This window comes from Melopsittacus undulatus, chromosome 2, assembly GCF_012275295.1.
Source record: "Melopsittacus undulatus isolate bMelUnd1 chromosome 2, bMelUnd1.mat.Z, whole genome shotgun sequence".
Taxonomy (NCBI): domain Eukaryota; kingdom Metazoa; phylum Chordata; class Aves; order Psittaciformes; family Psittaculidae; genus Melopsittacus; species Melopsittacus undulatus.
In genome coordinates, this window is record NC_047528.1 from 110,115,519 (window position 1) to 110,137,785 (window position 22,267).

The 22,267-nt window shown below is 48.7% G+C and overlaps 1 protein-coding gene across 1 annotated transcript; it reads right to left on the minus strand.

Annotated features, from left to right (window-relative positions):
* Positions 1–212: 212 nt before the first annotated feature.
* Positions 213–10,395, minus strand: DRD3 (dopamine receptor D3). The gene is made up of 6 exons (XM_034074543.1): positions 10,114–10,395; positions 5,063–5,175; positions 3,788–3,930; positions 2,552–2,748; positions 1,330–1,672; positions 213–500 (listed from the first exon to the last, which is right to left on the minus strand). Exons 1-6 carry the CDS (start codon positions 10,393–10,395, stop codon positions 304–306), a joined length of 1,275 nt encoding a protein of 424 aa, XP_033930434.1. The 3' UTR covers positions 213–303.
* Positions 10,396–22,267: the final 11,872 nt, after the last annotated feature.

The window sequence follows — 22,267 nt, forward strand, 5'->3', positions numbered from 1 at the left end:
AGGTCATGTTCTGCCCTCTATTAGGTCTGCTGTGCAAGAGCTGGGTGCCTTCTGCTGGCTGAGGCTCCAGCACTGGGAAGCCAAATGAATTCCCAGCCCACAGGCAGGGAGATGAGATGCTGTCTGCTTTGGTCCCATGCGCACTATGGTGGCTGATCTCGCACTGCACGCCCGGGTCTGCCTCTCAGTGCCCAGTGCTGAGGGATTCACTGGTTTGCTTCTGTGTCTTCTCCTCCTTCCCCAGAAGTGGGGAGCACTTGTACCACAAACTGCAGCCCATGCAGGCTGGTGCCAGCCCCGTGGTTAGCAGCAGAGGATCTTGAGGAAGGCTTTGCGGAAGTCGGTGTTGAAGGTCGTGTAGATGATGGGGTTGAGGGCGCTGTTCACGTAGCCGAGCCAGGTGCTGGCACTGTAAAGCCCTGGGGGCACATGGCAGGATGGGCAGTGGGTGTTGAGGATGTGAATCAAGAAGAAGGGCAGCCAGCAGACTATGAATGCTCCTGGGTTGGGAGAGAGGGAGAAAACAATCCAGGACTTTAGAGAGACAACTACTCAGAAAGGTAGAGGGCACTGATGTGGGTCCTCTCCCTCTATCCTCTCACTGTTTCCATGCATGTGTCTGCATGTGGGAGATGCTGAAAGTGACGTTACTGAGACAGAGGGACTTAGCAAGAGCTTCAGCTCCTTGGGATCAGATATGTGAATGGATGGATGCAGCCTCAGAAGTGGCCTCAATTGACAAAAGACAGTGGCCACAACTTGGGGGGAAAGACTGCTGCCTTAGCTGCTTTTATCAGTTACAATGAGGCTGCATTACTTCCCTGCTACTACCAAGTTAATGAGGGGAAGCGGTGTGTCTGGTGACCCTGGCAGGTGACTGGGGCACCATTCTCCTGGTTTCTCTATCCAGCTCTATGAACTGGTTCCAGTGATGCTCCTTGCCTCAGTTTCCCCTTCTGTAATTGGACCTGAGGGCTGCTGCATGTGCGGAAACTTAAGACTCTTTCAGCTTTATAATAAAGGAGACGGGAAAGCAAAGATGTTGGTTGCTGCTGCCTGTAGCAAGGATTGTTGGCCACTGATTTAAAACAAAAGGGTAACATAACGTAGCAAATAAAATACTAACATACTTGTCTCTCAACATCTGAGAGCATTTCCTTAGATCCCTAAATGCCCCATCTCTCTCCTGAGTCTGTGGAGCAGTAAAGCTGAAGTCTGAGCTTGGCTTACATTTCTTTAAGCTCAATACTATATTAGGAGATTCCTTGCTCTTGCAAGTCCCAAACCATCACCCCTTGCCCCTCACTATATAGAGTGGCTCTCACTCACCCAGGACGATAGCTAGCATCTGTGTAGCCTTCCTCTCCCGAAGCTGGATCAGCCGGGGCTGCTGGTGTGTTAGTTTCAAAGAGCTGATGGTCTTGCCATTGCTGAGCCTCCGTACCTCCAGTCCTGGCTTGGTGGTACTCCTGTCTTCCAGCCTGCTGTGCTGTGTGCTCCTGGGTGTCTTGGTGAGGGATGCCTCATGGCAGAAGCTGCGGTACCGCTGCAGGCTGAGGATAGTCAGCAGCTTCCTTTTGGTAGACATCTCCTGGCCTGAGCATTTGAGTGGGAGACAGGAGGAAAAGGTGCCTTGGCATCTGCTTGACAAAGCTTTTCTCTCCAAGTGTTCCTGCAAAAGAGGATTCCACACAGGGGCTGGGAACCTTCCGGACCATTCATTGGGTTAAAGGATGACAAGGAAAGTTGTAGGAGCCCCACTTGCTTCTTAGGTTTTGCGCCTTAGCCTCTAGACTGAGCTGGCTTATGAGAGGGGTGAACCAGCACTGAAAAACTCTCTGCTTCCATACCACTGAGGAGAAGTATGAGAACAAGTAGAGCTGAAACACCTGCTCTGCTAACCTTACACTTGTATTTTTGTGTTGGCCCTGCTCCCCTCAACACACCCCCATTTTATTAATACAGCTTCACTGTGAGAAATGGGTAAAACAAGTGGATATGCGTGACCAGGCAATCGCTTTCAAACCACTGTGCTGGTTCCCATGGTTGCACATATTTCATCTAGAAAGGTCAGTGGAACAAATGCTCCATGCACCATAAGCATTTTGACCTCTTAAGTCTGTCAGATGAAGAATTGTGTTGTTTTGGTTTTTCTTGTTTAATAATCTAGGTTAAAGCCTGTGAAGCCCCGAGAACAAAGCCTCACACAACAAAAACCAATAAATAAAGACATTAAAATCGATAAGTGAAGAAATTAGCCAGACTTCTGCATGGCTGAAAAAGCCCTGCTGTGGAGAAATACTGAAGTAGCCTGTGCCCTGTTCCTAGAGACCAGAGATACACAGGGACTATCCTCTTTCTAGAGGGCTGAAAAGGATTTAACTGGAGCTTCTGCATCTCAAATATCATGGTGTATGGGTGAGCGATGGAATGAAAACATGCCATGTCCCTTCTTTATGCTTTCTGTTCCGTGCTTTGACCCTTCAAGCAGACAAGATCATGCATGCCCTGCCCTGTTTGACAGCTCCTTCTGTATTCATATGAATCTTACTTTGTGTGTATAACACAGTTTGGTGCTGGCGCTGTGGCTGCCCTGCCGGGTGAGGGTTCGCTTCTTTTGTCTCTGTCTTAGCACGAGGTAAATCCGGACATAGAGCAGCAGGGTCACCAGGAAGGGAAGGTAGAAGGACACCAAAGAGGAGTAGATGATGAAACTAGGGTTGGATATGGAACAGACAGTGGGATCCCCTGGGGAGGAGAAGAGAAAGAGAGAGAGAGGAGAGAGCTGCTTTGGTTTAGTACAAGGGGTCTTCAGTGTATTAGCGATGCAAGCCAAAAGGTGTCCAGTGGACAAAGGCAGTCTAATGAGTGCAAGTATATCTGTTGTTGCAAATTAATTGTGTCCTCCCGACTCACCTAACTGATGCTTAAAAGGGACTACCTAGGGCCGTTTAGCATGACCCAGCATGGATCTGCCTGCTTGTCTTCTCTCATGTCTATTCCCATCCTTTCTCCTATTCCTCTGGCAGCCTCTGAGCTGTCTGGTTGCAGAGGTGTGCCTTCATCCTCATCTGACTCGACCAGGAAGGAGAGGGCAGCAGCACTTCCCACTCCCTGCTCTGTTCTCACCTCAAGCATTATATACAGGATGGATGGGGAGCAGTGGACTTCTGCCTGTGGCTCAGATGGGAGGAAGGCTCTCATACCCCTCTGCCTCCAGGGAGAATGGGCTGCCCTAGCTGAGGGGAAAGAGACCAACCTAATTCCAAGGAGGAGGCTAAATTGTTTCCTTTCCTCAAGGGATTAAGTGAGGAAGCAGCCCTCTGGATGGGAGATTTCTCACAAGCAGCACCAGTATGCAGTCCTTGCTGGGTAGGTATCTGTCCTGTACCACATTTAAAGCTGTGCCTGGAGCCGTTGATATCAGCAAGATGCAGTAAGTCTGATGTGTGCTGGATGTGCTGCGTGTCTGGAAATCTGCTCTGTATGTGCTGAGTGACTGGAGGTATCTGTAGACCCGGATGCTTTGACAGACATTGATTTGGCAGTAAAGCAGGCAGGTCTGTCGTCAGAGCAATAGTCTGCCTGAGTAAATGGCAAGCTCATAAGACAAGAGCATGTGTACTCAGCACCAGAGTTTTTTCTCACCATAGTGTGCTTTCCAGTTTCCCAAAATTTCCTGTAACTTGGAAAGTGTGCAGGACCCATGTTAAATGACCTGCCTGCACGTAGGGCAGTTCCATTTTCAGCCCCATACTGGATGCTGCTGTTCAAGGACATCACCTACCTGTAGTATTGAAGCCAAAGAGGAGAGGGCATGACACTGCGAATGCCAGCATCCAGACTATCACGATCATGAGAGACACCCTCCTGCAGGAGCTCTGCCCAGTGCTGTTCTGGTACTGAACTGGTTTCACCACTGCGGTGTATCTGTGGGCCAAACCAGCTCCAGAAAGAGGGAGGGAGGAAAAGGACCAGGTTTTAAAAGGAGAAATGAAAGCCACGTAGGGAACATGATGGTGGACGTGGTAAAGAAATAAATGGAAGAGGAGACCAGATGATGGGATCAGCAATTTGTAGAAATGATAAGTGGGGCATTGGGAGGAGGAACAGAGGAAATCAGAGTTAGTTGGCAGCACTGCAGAGAAACACTCTGCAGATCTGCTGGCATTGTGAGCTACAAGGTTTGGGATACCAGATGGATCTAGAAACCCCAGGAAACCCCTAAGGTTATATGTGCACACTGCTGGGAAAGAGCAGTCCTGGAGCAACCACAGCTTGCTGCACTCTGTGCCTCAGCTGCCCGCTCTGATGTTGGCCTTACTGACAGAGCCCATGGGTAGGTGCCCAGGGCTTTCAGCTGCCAGGGTGCCTCAGGGGATGCAACTCAGCAAGGGTAGGATGTGGAAGGCACAGAAGTCTTGTCTTTAAGATAGCCCAAGGGTTGATACTCCAGACCAACCCAGCGTTGAGAGCTGCTTCATACAATTACCCTTTAGTCACATATTACAAAGGTACAGCATGCAGTGTTTTTTTCCTTCCCCCACTTCTCGGTCCTAACAGTACCATGTGCAGCAAGGTCTTGGCTCCCTGCCCTCAGCATGGCTTTAAATAGGCTAAGTTTTAAGATGTAGAAAAGCAGGGCAAGGCTGAAGATTATACAGCAATAATCATCACCCCCTCCCTATGTGTGTGGCAGGATTTTGTTCATTAAAACGTCATGAGTGAGGTCTCCAGGAGGAGAAACCCTCTTTAAGACGCAGTAGGAATTAGATAACCAATTCTGGTTCCTGCTTTCAAGAAACATGAGGATGTGGTTGATTGCCTACTGGTGATGTTTTATTGCCTGTGCCTGTCTGCCCTTACTTGCAGACTTTTTCAAGCACGTGGTGGGCCAAGCCATATTAATAGCAGTAGCAGCAGTAATAGACTTGCAGGGAGGTTTGTGCTCCTGAGCACCCCAGTGCTGCCTGTGCAAATCCCACTTCCTTGTCCCTGCCGTGCTGTGGTACAGGGTTGTCCCACACCTCTAGTCTATCCCCCGGATGCTGCTGGCTCTCACCTGTCAATGCTGATAGCACAGAGGTTTAATATACTGGCTGTGCACATCATTACATCCATGGTGACGAAGATATCACAGCAGATACGGCTGAAGGTCCAGACTCCTCCGGTCACCTGCAACAGCAACCACAAAAGTGTCAGTCTTGTTCTGCACCGAGTCCTGATAAGTTATGTGTAAGGAGGTGGTCTCCTTCAAGTATCTGAACAGCTACATGAGTTCATGTCCACTGTGATGTGCAGAGGGAAACTGAGGTACCTGTGTTGTGTGCGAGATAACACAGTGGTAGGTTGCAAAGTAGGAGCCGGACCTCAGTTTCAGCCCTTTAGTTACTCTTATAGAGGGAGAAGAAATAGATAGCAGCTGTCCCTTCCCTTAAGGCCCAGCATGACAAATTGTTTTAAATTTGGTATCACTGTATATATCTTTTGATTAAGGATTATCTGAGAAAAAATAAGGGCTGAAAGCATTTCTCAGCTTAGCTGCTGGAGTTCTCTTGCATGCAGTGAGCTGGAAAAGTGCTGCAAATTTTATGCATTTATGTATGAAAGAGAGACCTGAGACCCAAGGTTTCTCTAAAGCCTTATTTGGATTCTTATCTCAGTTACAGATTTTGATTATTAGATCTGAGTGAGAACTCGCAAGCTATTCAGATAAAGGGTTTTGGTTTGCCACCATGTCGAGCTTTTGTTCTGGTGGTTTTGAATGTTTAATCTGAAGTGTGCAATCATGAAAGCTTAGCTGTGACCAATCTTTGTGATGGAGAAATGCTCTTTTTTTTGGCCTAGCCACCAAGTTCTTGATAATGACATTTTCACTTGATAACAGTATGTTCCAAGCACGGTGTGGTACTGCTCTCCTGGGGGGATGAGAGTGTGAAGTGAGGTGGTCTGCCTCAGTTCTCCCTCCTTGTAAGAGATGAATGAGGAGGCAGCCTGCTTTCCACAGATAAGCTTGTTAGATGAGTACAGCAAACAAATCTAATGCTGTGCTGGGAGGAGAGAAAAAGGGAGGGAAGTCCTTGCTTGGAGAGAGTCTTCAATGTTCAACTCCATAGGTCCTCCTGGTTCAGCTGGATCCTGGGAAGCTATCAGGGACTGGCACTCATTCCTAGTATCTCTGCTTACATTTAGGCCACCGGAGTCTTGTGGTCTAAACAAGTCAAACCCACTTGTTTTGAGGCCCAAGTACAGCAAAACCACTGATAAACCAGTGGAGAGCCACAAAGACAGTCCCTGGGGCTGGAACATTTGTCCTGGGAGGAGCTGCTAAGGAAACAGGGCTTGTTCAGCTTGGAGAAAAGGTGGCTTTGTAGAGGACTAACAGCAGTCCCCTACTGGGACTGCTGTTAAGAAACTGTTAAGAAACTATATAACTATTAAGAAAGTTAGAGAAGGGTAACTATGAAGCTGGGGCCAGGTTTTCCACAGCAAGAGGCAACAGGCATAAGCTGAAAGAAAGGTGCAAGCTAGTGATGAAGATGAACTTTCTGACCACGAGGACAGTGAGGTAGTGAAGTCAATTGCTTGGTGAGACTGTGCAGGCTCCATCCTTGGAAGTTTTCAAGACCCGCTCAAGAATACCCATCCCAGCTCAGACAGGAGAGTGTGCACAAGTAAGCTTGGCTTCTAAGGCAGTGGGTCAACCCTGCAACAAGTGTTGATGCCTAGGAAGGATGTGGCTCTCTGCAGAGAGATGCACTTGTATAAGTACAGAATTCACTCTGTGCGAGTTGTTTTCAGAGCTGTTTAAGAAATAACCATGGAAAATATAAATGGTTTTAAGTGTGCCAGCACTTGGGCACAGAAAATTGTTGAGGTGTGCTGTGTCTTTAGGCTGTTGCCTGCTGCACCCAGCTGCTGTGTGTCACAGTTCGGGTACAGAAGAAGACAGTCTTCCATTAGGACCCCTGACTTGAAGGGGAGAGAAATAGGAATTGGCTTGCAAAAGGCAACAGAGGACTATGCTTTCATCTTTGGTTCTCTGATACTTATGGGGCTCCTTTGTTTTCCCTCTAAAAAAGCAGGGAAAGAAAAAAAACAAAACCCAAACTCTTAAAGCTTTTCTTTCCAGTTTTCAAAGAAACCCCACACCACTTTTGCTTTAGCTGCAGATCGAGATCTGCTTGACCAACTCAAAATACATATATATGTGTGTGTGTGTGCATGTGTGTGTACATATATATATAGTTGTAACTGCTGGAAGCCTTTGCAGTGGTTTGCAGTAAGAAGTGTTTCTGGTAGTGTGAGACAAAATGTAATGCAGCGTTTGTGTGGTTTGTGGAGTCTGAAGGGTGTTTCACCAGGAGCTGGTGCCAGCTGTTTGCATGAAAGCCATCTGCTGCTAGCCCAGCAGATGTGCAAGCACTGAGGGAGCTTCCAAGGTCCTGAGCACATTCAGGTTTTAAGCCCAAGAATGTGAACCATTGGAACTCAAGAAGGTGATGGTGGGAATGGCTTTGAAGTGAAGCCTCTAGGGATGATGCATTCAGACCATGCCACCTGCATACTAAGCTGTGGATGATATTAAGAGGACACTTGACAGATCAAAATGTTTGGGCTTAAAACCCATCCTCACTTCCACCAGCCTCAACCTCTAAAATGGGCATTAGTTCTGCTGAAATCAGTGAAGTAGTTAATATTTACCTGCAGGGTATGCGAACCCAGAACTTATTCTGGAATTTAATAATGAAGAAGAGCCTTTTTATTACAGGCCTTGTTAATAATCTTTAAAGTTCTATTTCTGCTATTCCTTTTATTGCTCTGCTCATCTCTGCTACAGCAGCTAGAACTTGCTAGTGTGCATTTCTGGTTTTCGTGTGCTGGCAGGGTACCTGTTCTTTACCCCTCTGATGCCTTTTGTCCAGGAATCTCAAAGCACATCACAGGTATTAATTGAATGAATCCTCACAACTGCCTGGGTGAGGTGGATGGTCAAATGTTCTTCTTTGACAGCTGATGAGAGCAAACCGCAGAGAGATGAGCTGATGCAGTCTCTCATTACCCCTCTGTGCATATGCAACAGAAGTGGGAATAGAGTGCAGGCTGAAATCCTGGCTCTGTTAAAGACAATGCTAAAGCTCCCTAAAGACTATTCAGGTCAGGTTCTCACCTCATCTGCTTTATCCACAAAACTGCAGTATTATTGTTTTAAACTTTCCAACCATAAAGGAATCTTCCAGTTTATGTGCATTCATAAGCTTATGCAAATCCATCACTCTCCTGAATCCTTGCAAATAAACAAAAGTATGTCTGTAGATCAGATACGTATGATGACGCTGTATTGACAAGCACATGGGGGGAAAGTAGGAACATGAAGTTGCATCAGGTGATGACAGGCATCTGAGTAGTGGTGCATCTAAGCATGCTCACTTAAGTGTTTCATGTTGAAGAGTGTTCTTCTTGGGGGTGCTGTTAGCTCCCTGCAGCTGTGAAATGGCTGCTTATGGTTTTGCATGGTGGGAGTAACTAAGAGCACACACGTGGTCAGGCCAAGTGGTAAACTGCTGAGCTGCAGTTACTCAGTTGTCTGTCCTCCCTTTGACAGCCACCTTCAGAAGCTTCTTTTCCTTTGAAGGTAGAACTGGATGTCGTGAAAAGATGGAGAAGGATGCTCCAGGCCATGCTGCTACATGTCCTCCTCCATTTATACAATAATTATAAGGTATGATGGTGTTTAATGCCATCAAACTCCAGTGGGCAGGATACCCTAAAGCCACTGTCTTAGACATCTTGGTGAGCCAGTAGATGCATCAGCCACAGCATCAGAGGTCAGTAAAGAAATGGGGTAACAGAACTGGCATATTAGACCTACCTGTTGACCCCAAGAGATTGCTAGACACAGTACTGAATGCATTTTTGTGCCATAAACTTCACTAGGTGGAGATGAGGATTTTGAGACTATAAAATGTTCCTCTGGTTGATCTATCACAGCCTTACCAAGAGGCCTTTTGGAAAGACACAGTTCTTTACATGATTGATAAAATGACAGATTTTATGGAGAAGGTCCAGGCCACAGATGGCTCTAAAAATTGAGTGTAAAGCACAAAGTTCACAAGCAACATTTAAATCTCAGGTATTCATCCAGCTTTAGCTTCTCCATAAATAATGGCCAGGTCTCAGATGCTTGGTTTGGCAAATGTTCAGTAGATGACTAGGTATTGTACATGGTTTTGGAGACAATTATTCCTTGGCAATTTCTAGGCCCATAGTGTACTGAAGCATGATGCCATTTCTGCTTCACTGGTGGCATCGCTCATCCATAAACAGCAGCAAGTATCTAAATTACTCTGGACTGGTGTTTAAATCTTAGTCTTGCTGGAGTCCTGCAGTCTGTCTCTCTAAGAGATACTGTGCAATGCTGCGAGTGGTAGTTTGGGATGTGTGTGGGGTCTTCTGCCTGTTGTTTGGGTGACTCTTGGATCAGCTACTTTGATTATCCAAGCTTCACAGATAGAAATGAATCTTAAATGGGTCTCAAACACAACTAAGGAATGGGCTACTTTTGTGCTCACGAATTGTGACCACAGTACTGCATGGGGCAGAGGCTGCTCCATGGGTTTGCCTCAGTCTCACCATGTCCACAGCAAGTGCTAAGTTTAATGCAAAAGCATATTGTGATTCCATTAAAGATTGGAATATGTTTGGGGTGATGGACTATTCCAGTCCAACAAAATTTGACCTTTAATAATATACTTTAATTCCCATCTAATTGCAGAGTCCAATCTGTCTTGTTGGAATGGCTTCCCTCTCTGCTCCACCCTTATCCCCTTTTTAATCATTTGTTGTAACACAACCTAACTGTACACATCCTGCAGGCCAGCTCCAGGACTGCTCCACACAGATCAGCCTAAACATTACTACTGACTTGATGAGGAACATGATCACCCATGCAGTATCATGGTAAACCCATACTGTGGTGAAGTTCTGCTAATCATAGAATCATAGTATGGTTTGGGTTGGAAAGGACCTTAGGATCACCTACTTTTAACACCCATGCCATGAGCAGGGATGCCTCACCCTAGACGATGTCACCCAGGGCTCTGTCCAACTCACCTCCAGGTACACCACCCATGGCATCACCAAAATAGCCACCAGCAAGTCCGCCACCGCCAGGCTCACCACCAGGTAGTTTGTTGTGGTTTGCAGAGCACGTTCCCTCAGCACAGCTAAGCAGACCAGGACGTTCCCAAAGATGATGGCCAGAATCAAGATGCAGTAGCAGAGGGCGTAGTAGGCATGTGAGTGTGGCAGGTAAGGCTCCGTAGTGTTGTCTGCTCCACAGGGAATGGGGTTGGTGGTGTTTGGATGACTGCTGGCTCTTGTGAAGAGGGCCATGGGGATGCCTCTGTGAAGATGAAGAAAGAGGTAACTGAAAATCAGAGCTCTAGAATAGAATCACAGACTGGTTTGTGTTGGAAGGGACCTTAAAAAGCTCATCCAGTTCCACCTAGTGATAGATGCCAGTAATAGGCAGGGGCACCTATCACTAGGGCAGGTTGTTCCATCCCCATCCAACCTGGCCTTGAACACTGCCAGGGATGGGGCAGCCACAGCTCCTCTGGACTCCCTGTGCCAGCGCCTCAGCACCCTCATAGTGAAGATATGTTTCCCTAACATCTAAGCAGTGGAGAACAGTACCTTTTGTGGATGATGTATGATTTTTATGCTTTCCTCACAAATGCTACTTCAAGCCAGTTCTGGAGGTCAGGGTTTTTTTTCTGCATATATATAGGCAGAGCTTAGTTTATGGTCTTGCTTGGCCTTTTTCATTGAATTTAAGCCAAGAGAAGAATGCAATATTTCACTTCCTGTGTGTGTGTGAGATGCATCTTACCAACCAACACAGATATATGGAAAGTGGCAGTAGTTTTAAGATGCACCAAAGTCACAGCACAGTACAAGCCAGCTGGGCAAGAGCTCACTCTTAAAGACAACTTGTAGCACTGAGCACAACACAGTTACCCAAACCAGGTAGCTTGGACCTACCATCTTCCCTTTGATGAGGGAAGTGGAAAGTACACTTTTCCTGCAGCACATTCCTGTCCCAGGGTTTCTGTTCAAATAATGCTCTGCTTGTACCTTGCCTACCTTGCCAAAATTCAACTGCTCATTTCATCCATAGTGTGCTCTGTCTGCTCCATGCCTGGCTAGAAGATGCACTTCCTGCTCTGAAGAGCAAACCAACTTGTCATTTGGGATGAAATAATGGACGGATGCTTACAGGGTACTTAGCATTTATTTTCCTTACAATGGATTAGTGGTTGTGCTCAGGAACCTATCCTTTGTTGATTTAGAGGGAGGATATGGGCTATGAAGGCTGCTGTCCCAGGGTTGTTCTGTGACATTTAATTGCTTGTATATTATAGGGTTTTTTTTCCTTTGCTAGTGCTCCCACTGCTGAACTCCTCATCAGTGTGACAGGTATGAAATGCAAGGACAAAACGTTGCAATGCCAATGGTATAAATATTGCTCCTTGTTCCACCTCACCCCTTGAACAGCAGCATCTGTGATGCACGCACTCCTGGAGGTGTAGCTGCACCATAGGTATAAATGGGTATAAATAGCTCCAGCACCCTTAAAACGGGTGTCACTTGCCCCTGCTGCTTGTAGCTGGGAGAGCACAAGGGCAGAATGAGATGGAAACTGAACTTCCCTCTTTCCCATGAACACAGATCCCTCAGGACTGGGGCGAAACAATCTCTTATGGTACGTGTTTTGTTTACAAGTGCCCATGCTTGCCTCTCCTTCTGCCAGCCCCTGTCAAAACTGAGCCTTCCACTGGACCTGAAGGATTTCCATAGCATGACTCCCAGGACTGTTTGTTCATAAAACAGTTCTGCTGCAGCCACCCAAAGACAGGGCTTGTTTTGCAGTGAGTGTCCCTTGCAGTGACACAGCTCCTGCTCTGGGAAATCTGTATTGTCTGGGGCCATCAAAGGCCAGCTCTGTAGCGTTGGAAAAAACCCTACATTAAGCAGCTGCCTAGCTGATAAGCAAAGCCACGACAGGGAATGAACAAAACAACACACAGAATAGAACCAAGAGGCTTAAGGTGCTGTACTACACAGTTTGCCAGCGGGTTTACTGCCCCATCTTTTGTCCCTTACATCCTCAAGCACTGTTTTCAACTATCACCGGGAGGCAAATGCTCCCTGCCAGGTTCCCCCCCAAGTTCCTCTCTGCCAGGATCTCCAGCCCTGGACTGCCCTGCACCCCCATGGCTCTGCCCGCAGCCAGGATGCTGCAAAACTAGGGTACCGGGATATAGGGGTACAGGGACACCGGGGTGCCGGGGTACCCCCTACCCGTCGGGACAAGGGTCACTGCCGCGGGGACGAGCAGACGGAGGGGAGAGGGAGGGATGCTCGTCCCGTAGATCTCCGTCTCGGGGGGCAGTCCGGGTGCAGGTCCTGCTTCGGGTGCCATGGTGCGGGTGTGGGGTGCAGAGGAGGGGTCCGGGGTCCAAGCATGGCCACGGCTTTGGGTCCCGCTCCTGCTGCTGCTCCGCGTCCGCCGCTCCCGCACCCGAGGGGCAGCCGTGCGCTCGGGGGGGTAAGGAAGCTGGGGAGACCCAAAGCGGGGACACTGCGGAGATGGGGGGACCTCCGCTACCGGGGGGGAGAGGAGTACAGGGGTCAGCAGTGAGCACTTACCCCGGCCCGCCTGGCCGTGCCCCCGCCGCTGCCGTCTAGACGGTGTCGGTGCCGGTCCCACCTCCTCCCGGCCCGACCCGCTCCCTCCTGCCGCCCTCCCGGTGCGGAGCCACGGGGCGGAGCTCGGCTGTCCCCCGCCTCCCCATCGCCACCCGCCGGCAGCAGCCGGCCGGGACCCCGCGGTGCCCGGGGGATGTCAGCCGGGTCGGGGTCTGCGCTCCCCATCCCGTCCTCAAGCGCCCGAGGGGGTGCTCTGCTACCAAAGGGACCTGGCGGAGGGGTCTCAGCTAATTCCGGAGCCAGGGGTGTGCTTTGCTGAGGGACAGACCTGCTTCTGCCTGGGAGGAGAAGTAGATAGGGGGAACCCCAAATCCGGACCCTTCCCTTGACCATGAAGCGCCTCTGTTGTGGTGGAGAGGGAGGAGATGTCCCGGCCGAGCTGCCCGCTCTGCGGTGGAAGGCAAAACAGGCAAAAGCCCTTCGGGGGATGCTGCGAGCGTGCTGCTTGGGATAGGAAGCTCTCACTTAAAAATGGTTAGTTTAAAAATACGAACAAAGTGAGGATGGCTTTAAAATTGGAGAGTATTGGGGGAAAATAAATCTTTCATAAACTACCTAAAACTGAGATGAAAGAGTGCTGGGTAAGCAGGGAGAAAGCCAGGAAGGACAGTGATGTGGGGGAAGCATCCTCCTGGAATCCCTGCCTGTGAGCACTGCATCCACCATGGCCACAGCACGACTACAGCCCCTGCCTCTGTTGTGTGGCTTCCCTTGAGGTCTGAGATCAGGTCTCTGAGGCCCAGTTCTCCTCGGACTGTGGTTACCGTGTGGGGTATGAATGGTCCCAGTGGGTCTCCTGGGGTTCAGCTGTGCCCATCACTCACTGGCACAGCAAGTGGGGCTCACTCTGGGTTGTCACGAGGGTGTAGGAAGCTCAGCTGTAGGGCTGAGGTTTCCCTTCCCATGCATGCAAGAGTTGCAGGAGCTGCTCTGCAGCCTCAGCAGGGAGAAGGGGAAGTTCTTTCCCCCTTTATGCACCCGCTGGTCAGGGTGGTCATGGACTAACTTGTAGGTGGGTGAGGAGATACTGCAGGCAACAGAGTTTATTTGCTTAAGGAATAAGTTACCTCAACAAGGGTGCTCTGGGACTCTGGCTGCCTGAATCATTTCTCCTGACTGCAGACACCAGGTCAACCTCTTTGTGGGTAAGGGTGATAGGTGGGAGAAGTGCTGTAGAGAGTACTCATACCCATGAGGTGTGAGGGATGTGACGGTACCAGCTTCAACCTGGCTGTGGGTGGTTGACGGGAGCTAATCAGCACCAAGGCAGTGAGTACCCCAAGGTAGATGGCATTGAATGGGTGTCATGATTCACTGCCTCCTCCCTACAGGTAACATATTTGCAGGTCAGGTGTCCTTGATGGAGGATATAGCTGCTAGGTTATAGAATGAATGACACATGAAGGGTTTTACAGCCCCCTTGTCTCCTTGGGAGCTTCAAAGTGGTGTAATATAGTCTGTATTTACTGTGCTTATGTGTATGCCACTGAACTGCTGTCACCTATTCCATACTGCTCATCTTCAGCAAAATACATTCGCTAATTGCACTTGGAGCAGTTGAGGAAGGGGGGAAGCCCTCTCATCCATCCCCAGCAGAGGCTTTTTGCTGTGAGCTTGGAAAGACTCCAGCACACCCACACTCATGTGCTTAAAACCAGAGGGAAAAGCACACATGGTGATGCTGTGGGAGTGAAGGGCCGGGTGCGAATGGCTGGTGAGCATGACCCCTTGCTGTGGGGCTGGAGGCATTTTAGTTCAGGTTTTAAATGCAGTTTGTTTGTAGGCAATCCCCAAAGGGTTGTGACCAGCAAGGTGCTTACATGGTTTCTAGGACACCGGGACCACAAGGCACTACTGCAATATGCTGTACTGATGTTATCCGTTCAATGGAATGGCTAACCACAGATCGATCAAGAGGCATTACCTTGCAGCTGCCCCCCTCCTTTAAGATAAGGGGATTCAGCAGGGGGAACCCACAAAAGCACTATTGTTCTGATTCATGTCTTCATCTTCCAGCATTGAAACTCTCTGTTGCCTTTTCTTGTGGTCAGTGGAGCCCCCAGTGCTGTCTCTTCCAGGAGCCTCCTCACTCTGTAATCCATGTTACCCCAGGACCCCCACTGCAGATACCCCAGCCTTTTATCCTTATCTGGTCCTGAAAGGCAACCTGTCCTCATCAGCCCACTCAGCTGAATGAGACAGATGGGCAGTAGGAGCTTGTGAAACTCCTTTCTTGCTTTAATAATTTTTGTACCTTTCCTTAATATTACTCTGACTTGAGAAGAAAACTCATCCAGTTGTAAATGTTGCTGCTCTATTTAAGCTCCTTCTCAGCAGTGCTCCCTCCCCACCTCCTTCCCGGGCGGCTCTTCTTGTGTCCCCTCACTTGGTTTTCCTGGGACTGGAAAAGTCCTGCCTTTGGGGTAGGGATTTAATAACTTTCTTGTGTTTGCCCTGCAGCAGAGGTCTTGTGGAGCAAGATAATAATCCATGTGATCGTTTAATTTAGATTAGATTGTACCCCACACAGAGACAGGCTGAACTATAATTGCACAGCAATCTCAGCTGTGATATTTGCAGGAATTTGGAGGTTTTTTAACATTACATCTTCTTTAATACAGTGCTCATTGCAATGCCTCACTCATAAATTCTTCCTCTTCCTACTCCCAGTAGGTGGCTTATATTTGCCCCAGTTGAACAGTGGACAAGCCTTTGGCTGTGGCAACACAGCATCACTGGAGCATGGCAGAGAAACAGGTCGGTAGTGACTTGTGGGAAACTCAGGATGAGAGGATGTGCTAGCAGGTTTCACAGGTGTATCTTAACAGCAAAGCCTCCTCAAGCTCCTGGATCTCCAGCTCCATCACAGGCTTTATGCCCCACGTGCATAAAGCTGGGAGAAGCCATGGTTCCCACATCTGGTCCATGCCTTCTGGATCCTCTCCAGCCTGATTTTCTGCCTTCACCTCCAACACCAGCTCTCCCAATTCTTCTTTTCATTCTTACGTGTTCCCAAGCTCTTTCAAGTAACTTGGATAAATCTGTGTTCCTGCTTGTTTTTCTCCATCTCCTTGCCCATCAGTCCTAATGTTCCTCTTGTACTAAGTATATTCAGTGAGTGTTTGTGCATTCCTGATCCCTCATGTCTCTCTGGGCTATGCTCACATTTCTTCCTTTGATTTCTAGTCACAATCTCGGTATCCTGTTCAGTTATAGAATCATAGAATCATAGAATAGTTAGGGTTGGAAAGGACCTTAAGTTCCACCCCCCCTGCCATGGGCAGGGACACCTCACACTAAACCATGTCACCCAGGGCTTTGTCCAACCTGGCCTTGAACACTGCCAGGGATGGAGCATTCACAACCTCCCTGGGCAACCCATTCCAGTGCCTCACCACCCTAACAGTAAAGAACTTCCTCCTTATATACAATCTAAACTTCCTCTGTATAAGTCTTAACCCATTGCCCCTTGTCCTATCATTAGGGACTGACTACAGTCCCTAATGAATAGTTCCTCCCCAGCATCCCTGTAGGCCTCCTTCAGACACTGGAAGCTGCTCTGAGGTCTCCACGCAGTCTTCTCTTCTCCAGCCTGAACAGCCCCAGCTTTCTCAGCCTGTTTCCATAAAGGAGGTGCTCCAGTCCCCTGATCATCCTCGTGGCCTCCTCTGGACTTGATCCAACAGTTCCATGTCCTTTTTATGTTGAGGATACCAGAACTGCACACAATACTCCAAGTGAGGTCTCACGAGAGCAGAGTAGAGGGGCAGGATCACCTCCTTTGACCTGCTGGTCACGCTCCTTTTGATGCAGCCCAGGATACAGTTGCTTTCTGGGCTGCAAGCACACACTGAAGCTGGGTCATGTTCATTTTCTCATTGACCAACACCCCCAAGTCCTTCTCCACAGGGCTGCTCTGAATCTCTTCTCTGCCCAACCTGTAGCTGTGCCTGGGATTGCTTTGATCCAAACCTCTGGCAGCTTCACTCAGCCTATTTGTCTTTCCCCTCTATTGCTCCTTCCCAAGTTCCTAACTCTGAACCTTGCCATCTCTAGCTGGGTTGCTAGTGCCCTGCACTGCTGCCCCTTAGAGGATTGTTAGCAAATGATATATGTGCTTTCACACAATGGCTGCTGTCACTACAGCCGGTGTTTAATGTTCAGTGTCTAATATGTGCTACTCAGCTGCAATAAACCTTCCATCATTCATCCTGCAAGCCAGGATGCTTCCCTCACAATGAGTATTGTCAAAATACTCTGCATCCACAGAGGTTTTTAGGACTGGATAAAGCCCTAATCTGACCTCATGGTTGACCCTGTTTGGAGTGGGATGCTGTGCTAGACACATCTGGGAGAGCCTTCCCAACCTGAATTTGCCTGTGCTGCTATGAAAATCACCTTGCTCACTGGATGTAAGCAGAGCATTCCTGCTGTCACGACCTGCAGACTTCTGATGAAACTTTGGTTCATTCCCATACAATCCAAGCAGGAATTGCTTGTTCAGCCTTGGTCACTTTAAATTTTTAACAAAACTCACATGTTTTCACAGTGGCGACCAAAAAGGAAGTCAGGCAGCTTTGGGATAATGTATGCACAGCAGCTTGCAGAACCAGTACAGGCTCCTCCGAGAAATGGGAGGAAGCTACATGTAAAATAAGATTCACAGGACGTTCAGATCCTGCCGATATTGATTCCCTTCTGCTCAGTCTTTAACTTCCCTGCTCCCTCTTCCAGCAATCTGGAGATAGGTGGCGTATCCCAAACCTGCACAGCACACAGCACACAGCAGCCTGAGCTTAGCCCGCAGGGAATGTTTGTCATGTAAATCGCATCCACAACGGGTTTTATACAGAAAATAATATTACTACAAGGGTAGGTGGTAGCATAGCAACTCTCATCTGGTGGTTAGGTATTAGGCTGGGACTTTCAGGTCCAAGTGCTTCTGCTTCACCAAGGGCATAATCTGGGGTAGAGGCAGAGACAGCTCTGTCAGGCAGAACTGGGACTTCAGGCTCTGCATCCTACAAAGCAGGCTGATAAAGCCAGCATCCCAACCAAACCCATCTCTAAAATTGCTGTTTTGATCCCATTTTCTGTTCATAGAATGTTGGTAGTGTTAGAACACGTGTTTTGCAGCGTGACTGTGACAGGATGGATCCTGCTGCAGTTAATGTTGTTCTGCATCCAGCCACAGACACTCAGAGAGATGGGGCTTCTAAAACATGAGGAGGGTGACTTCTGCAGGGACCCCTGACAGAGGAAAGGCTGTGGAGTTGCAGGGCTGCCATTACCTCTGTTCCTCCTTCCTGCGTTGGAAAATGCACCTGTCTGGTCTGTGATGGCCTGTGTTGCTGGGGTGTCTCACCTCTCTCTTTCATATAAGGCACAGACTTGTAGTAGCTGGGGTTAAGTCATGTATTGAAGCAGCCCATAATCTCAGACAGCCTGGTTATTGCTGAAGCATCTGCCACAGCCATGTCTGGAGGCAGGGAGGGGTGTGTGGGTCTTCCTTGGATAGCATGACTGTCCCTCCTGCACAGGACAGCTCTGATCATAGAATCATAGAATAGTTAAGGTTGGAAAGGACCTTAAGATCATTCAGTTCCTACCCCATTGAATGCTGGAAGGGAGCACAGCCCTGCTGGGAACAGCCTCTCAGTCTGAAGTAGACAGGGGTTCTAAAAGCCAAACCCAAATGCTAACACTATATATGCTTCTCAGTCCATGTTCCTTCCCTCATTCCCTCTCTTCCACCACAGCCTGAGAATCCTCAGCAAACAGATCCCTTAGCAAAGGTCTGCTGCAACAGCAGCTCTTTCTGTGGTGTGTCTGCTTTCCCCACACCTCCTCCATCCAAAAGGGCTTTTGGGGTCTTGGCATTATCACTAATAGTACTGGTGCTTTTTATCCTACACCTGGGATCCTTGCTCAAACCCGGCTGTCTGGCGCCCATGGCTCTGGGGTGTTTGTCCTGGTTCTCTGACCTCTTGGTTTCTCCCACTGCTGCTCACAGCTAGCAGGGATCTTTAATCCTCTTTTCTGTTCTAGGTGAGAGGCTGTGTGCACTCAGGCTTGAATGCAAGCAAGATAAAAGGGGTGTTTGTGGCTCTCTCCTGTCACTAATCAACCAAGGGCCCCAGTGTCTACCCAGAGTTACCTTTGTCTTTGGGTGGCACAGTGCTACCACCCCACAGGGTTTCTTCACTGGGCAGTGGCTCTGACCTCTCCAGACTGTGGTGTGACTGACTGGTGGACATCATCCGTGTCACTGGGGAGGATGTGGGGAGATACCATGCCTCCTGCATGGACCTGGAGTGTCCCTAACCGCTGCTGGCTGAGATGCCCACATATCCCACAACACACACCAATCACTTAAGCCTCACGGATGAGTGTTGCATCTGCTGAATGTTGACTTTGTAGCCCTGAGGCATGACCCAAGAGTGCTCCAGGAGATTTAGCTTCCAGTTTAAAGAGAGAAGATCCTATTTCCACTTTCCTCAGAACTGGGTTGCTCCAGGAGCAGTGGGAGGAGCAGGGTCTGCCCTCCTATGGGTTTGAGACCTGTGTCTTCCTTATACCACCATAACCATGGCTGCTTCTCCTCCCAAGCAAGCACAGCAGCACAACGGAGAGAGCAGGGAGCAGCAAAGCCTGTCCTGCTGCCTTTCTCCTCCCTCTGCTCCTAGTTTGCACAGGGTTTGGAGTAGTGTCATCCTCTCTAGGTTTGCTGCTACTCCCTCTGTCAGGCTTGTGTCATTGGGCTCAAAAGCTTTGCTAAGGACCAGAGAGGCAGTATGATTGTGAGAGCCGTGTTTCCTTAGGAGAGCGATGAAGCTGAAAGCATCTGAACTGTTTTTACTTAAAAGAACTGAGAAAACTGAGCTGAGACAAGACCGACAAAATTATAGCCCAAAGAGTGAGCCAAGAAATTAGGCTGCGTTCTGGTTCTCTTCATTATAGCTTTCAGAGGTACTTCAGCTGCTATATACAGACACACCATGAAATGATCTCAAGTGAAAATTGCTGGGGTGAATGTAGCATTTACGCATTTCCCTGGCTGTGAACTGAAGTCTCTCTCTGCTTTCCATCTGCCTTGAAGTCAAACCTCCTCACAGACCCCCCATTCCTTCCTCTCCTGCATCCCATCCAATTCCTGCCCTGAGACTTACTCATCTACCTGCCTCAGTGAACCCTGCTTTACCTAAGGTTTCTTGTGGGTTTTTCAATGTAAACCTCTATTCTGGGCCAGCAAAAGGTGAGACCTGCTGCTGCCTCCCTGGTTTTCTACCCTATATCCCTGAAGTGCACCAGGAGACAGGGAGCATTTCAAGGTGTCATTCAGAACTACATCTTCCTATCTCAGTGCCATTCACACGCTGCTGGTTTTAAAACCCTGTGCTAAGTGCTTTTCCCAAAGAAGCAAATAGCAGCTTTGTCAGAGTCATCTGCGGGGTACTTGCAGTTTCACAAGCTTATGGAGCTTCAGGCTGGTTTGTTTATCTCTATTAGGCCAAGCCTCTGAGAGCCAGAGATCAGGAGTTTCAATGTGCGCTTGTGTTCGGGCTGTTTTCAGTTGCAGAGCAGAGCTGTGAGCATGGTGGGATCAGAAGCCCATAGCATTTAGTTTGGTGGGTCTGATGAGCAGCAGGTATTCTGTTTAAGCCTGTAATACTTTCACTGTACTCCTGCAGCAGTGCTTACTGATGACTTGCCCAGCACTGCCTGCTACATGGCCTTCTTCTTCACTTCTGTGCTACTCATAGCTCCTTCCCATGCCCATGGCCTGATTCAGGCTGAGTATCTTCAAGAACGTTAAGCTAGAGCTAGAACACAGGGGGAAGAAACACATTCTTTTGCCTTTGGTGGAACCCTAGCTCTTAAAATGGAAACCCCACATGTTTTAGAGCTCAGACTCGAAATTAGATGGGAATTGCTGCAGGGCTATAGAGGAGCCATGAAGGGGTTTGTCTGATATGCCCCAACCCAGAGCTGAGGTTGAGCATACAGGTAACATCTGAACAGGTTTGGGGGCTGAGTGCTTCGACCTGCTCTGAGAGCACATGGGGACCTTAGCTCCTGTGCAGTAGCAGGACTGATTACTTTTATTACTACAGCATCTAGGAGGCCTGGCTGGGATAAAGACCATCCTGAGCTGGGCACTGGGCATACCAGTAGGAAGAGGAAGCTGTTTCCCTGTATGCAGGCAAGATCTACAGCACAGAACAGTTGTAACTGGAGCTGCCGACGCTTGAGTCCCACCAGTGGAAGGGCTTTTGAGGGAGGTGTGGAGCAAAGACAGTTACTACAGGGCACATGGGGTGTCAGTGGCAGGGCAGTGCCATCAGTGATGGCAGCCTGTCTTGTGGGACACGAGGGGACAAGGTGGTGGTGCCCTGCTGAAGAATGAATGCACAATGACTCTGGAAAAGTATTTTACAAGTGGCTTTTCAGGTAGTAGGTACTTTGTGGTGTTTGACCTATACCACTGTCTCCATCCCTCCTGAAACCTTCCACTAGAGCAGGTTGTTCCAAGCCCCATCCAACCTGGCCTTGAACACTGTGAGGGACAGGGCAGTCACAGCTTCTCTGGGCAATGTATTCCAGTATCTTACATGGCCAGTGCTCTAAAGAAAGAGAGGTTTCCTGCACTGGTTTCCCTGTTTAACGCAGCTACATACTGGTCCCTGACTCATGTAAACAGCATGTTTTTGGGTTTTTTTATTCTATCTAACCTCTTGGTAGCAATGATATGGTGTGGCAGTGAGTCACACGGGATAATGATGGTGTTTAAAACACAGTCTTTGTCAGTACCAAATGTTTTCTCTTTTAATTTCACCAACTATCTTCTTATGAGGGAAGATTAATGACATCTAATATCCTTGAAGAGAGGCTTTCTAGGGAATGGGTTCTGTATGCACATCTCTTAAGAGATCATCACTGGATTACAGAATGTGAGGCCTTTCTTTACTGCCATAGTGCATATTCCTGCATTGTTTTCTTTGCTTACCAACTTTCACTGTGTTTAGGCTCTGCTGTTGGTTACTTTAGCTTTTTTGGTGCCTGCAGAAATAGCCCACTCTGTAACATGAGGTGCCTGAAGAGCACCTCATGTGCACATCATCCCACCATCTGTCTGCAGATCAGCCAGCCCTGCTTGGTCATGAGCTTTTTGAAGGGTACCTCTAAGTTGCCCTTCACCTTTTTGCTTAGCTCAGTTTAGTCAGTTCACCTCAATCCTGTGCTTTGCATTAGAGGGACACTGTCCCCTCTGTCCTGTGTGAAAAGGCAGCAGTTGCTAACCCCATCCGCAAAGCCACTGCGGCACATTTTGGTCCATGTGCCAGGGAGCAGTGGGAGCAGAGAACCTGTCCCTGTGCCAGCATCTTCCCTGCGGGACCTTCAGGGAGCTCACAGCTGGGGGAAGGTGCTCTGCCCTCTTGGAGTAGCTCCAGAGGCAGTCCCACATCCAATTTCAATTCCTCCTCCAGAGCGG

Excerpts from the sequence above, each read along its gene's own strand:
- DRD3 (XM_034074543.1), bottom strand. The coding sequence starts at position 10,395 with ATGGCCCTCTTCACAAGAGCCAGCAGTCATCCAAACACCACCAACCCC. Across the intron at positions 2,749-3,787 it reads CTTTGGCTTCAATACTACAG|GGGATCCCACTGTCTGTTCC; the intron begins GTAGGTGATGTC and ends TCTCCTCCCCAG. Across the intron at positions 501-1,329 it reads GATGCTAGCTATCGTCCTGG|GAGCATTCATAGTCTGCTGG; the intron begins GTGAGTGAGAGC and ends CTCCCAACCCAG.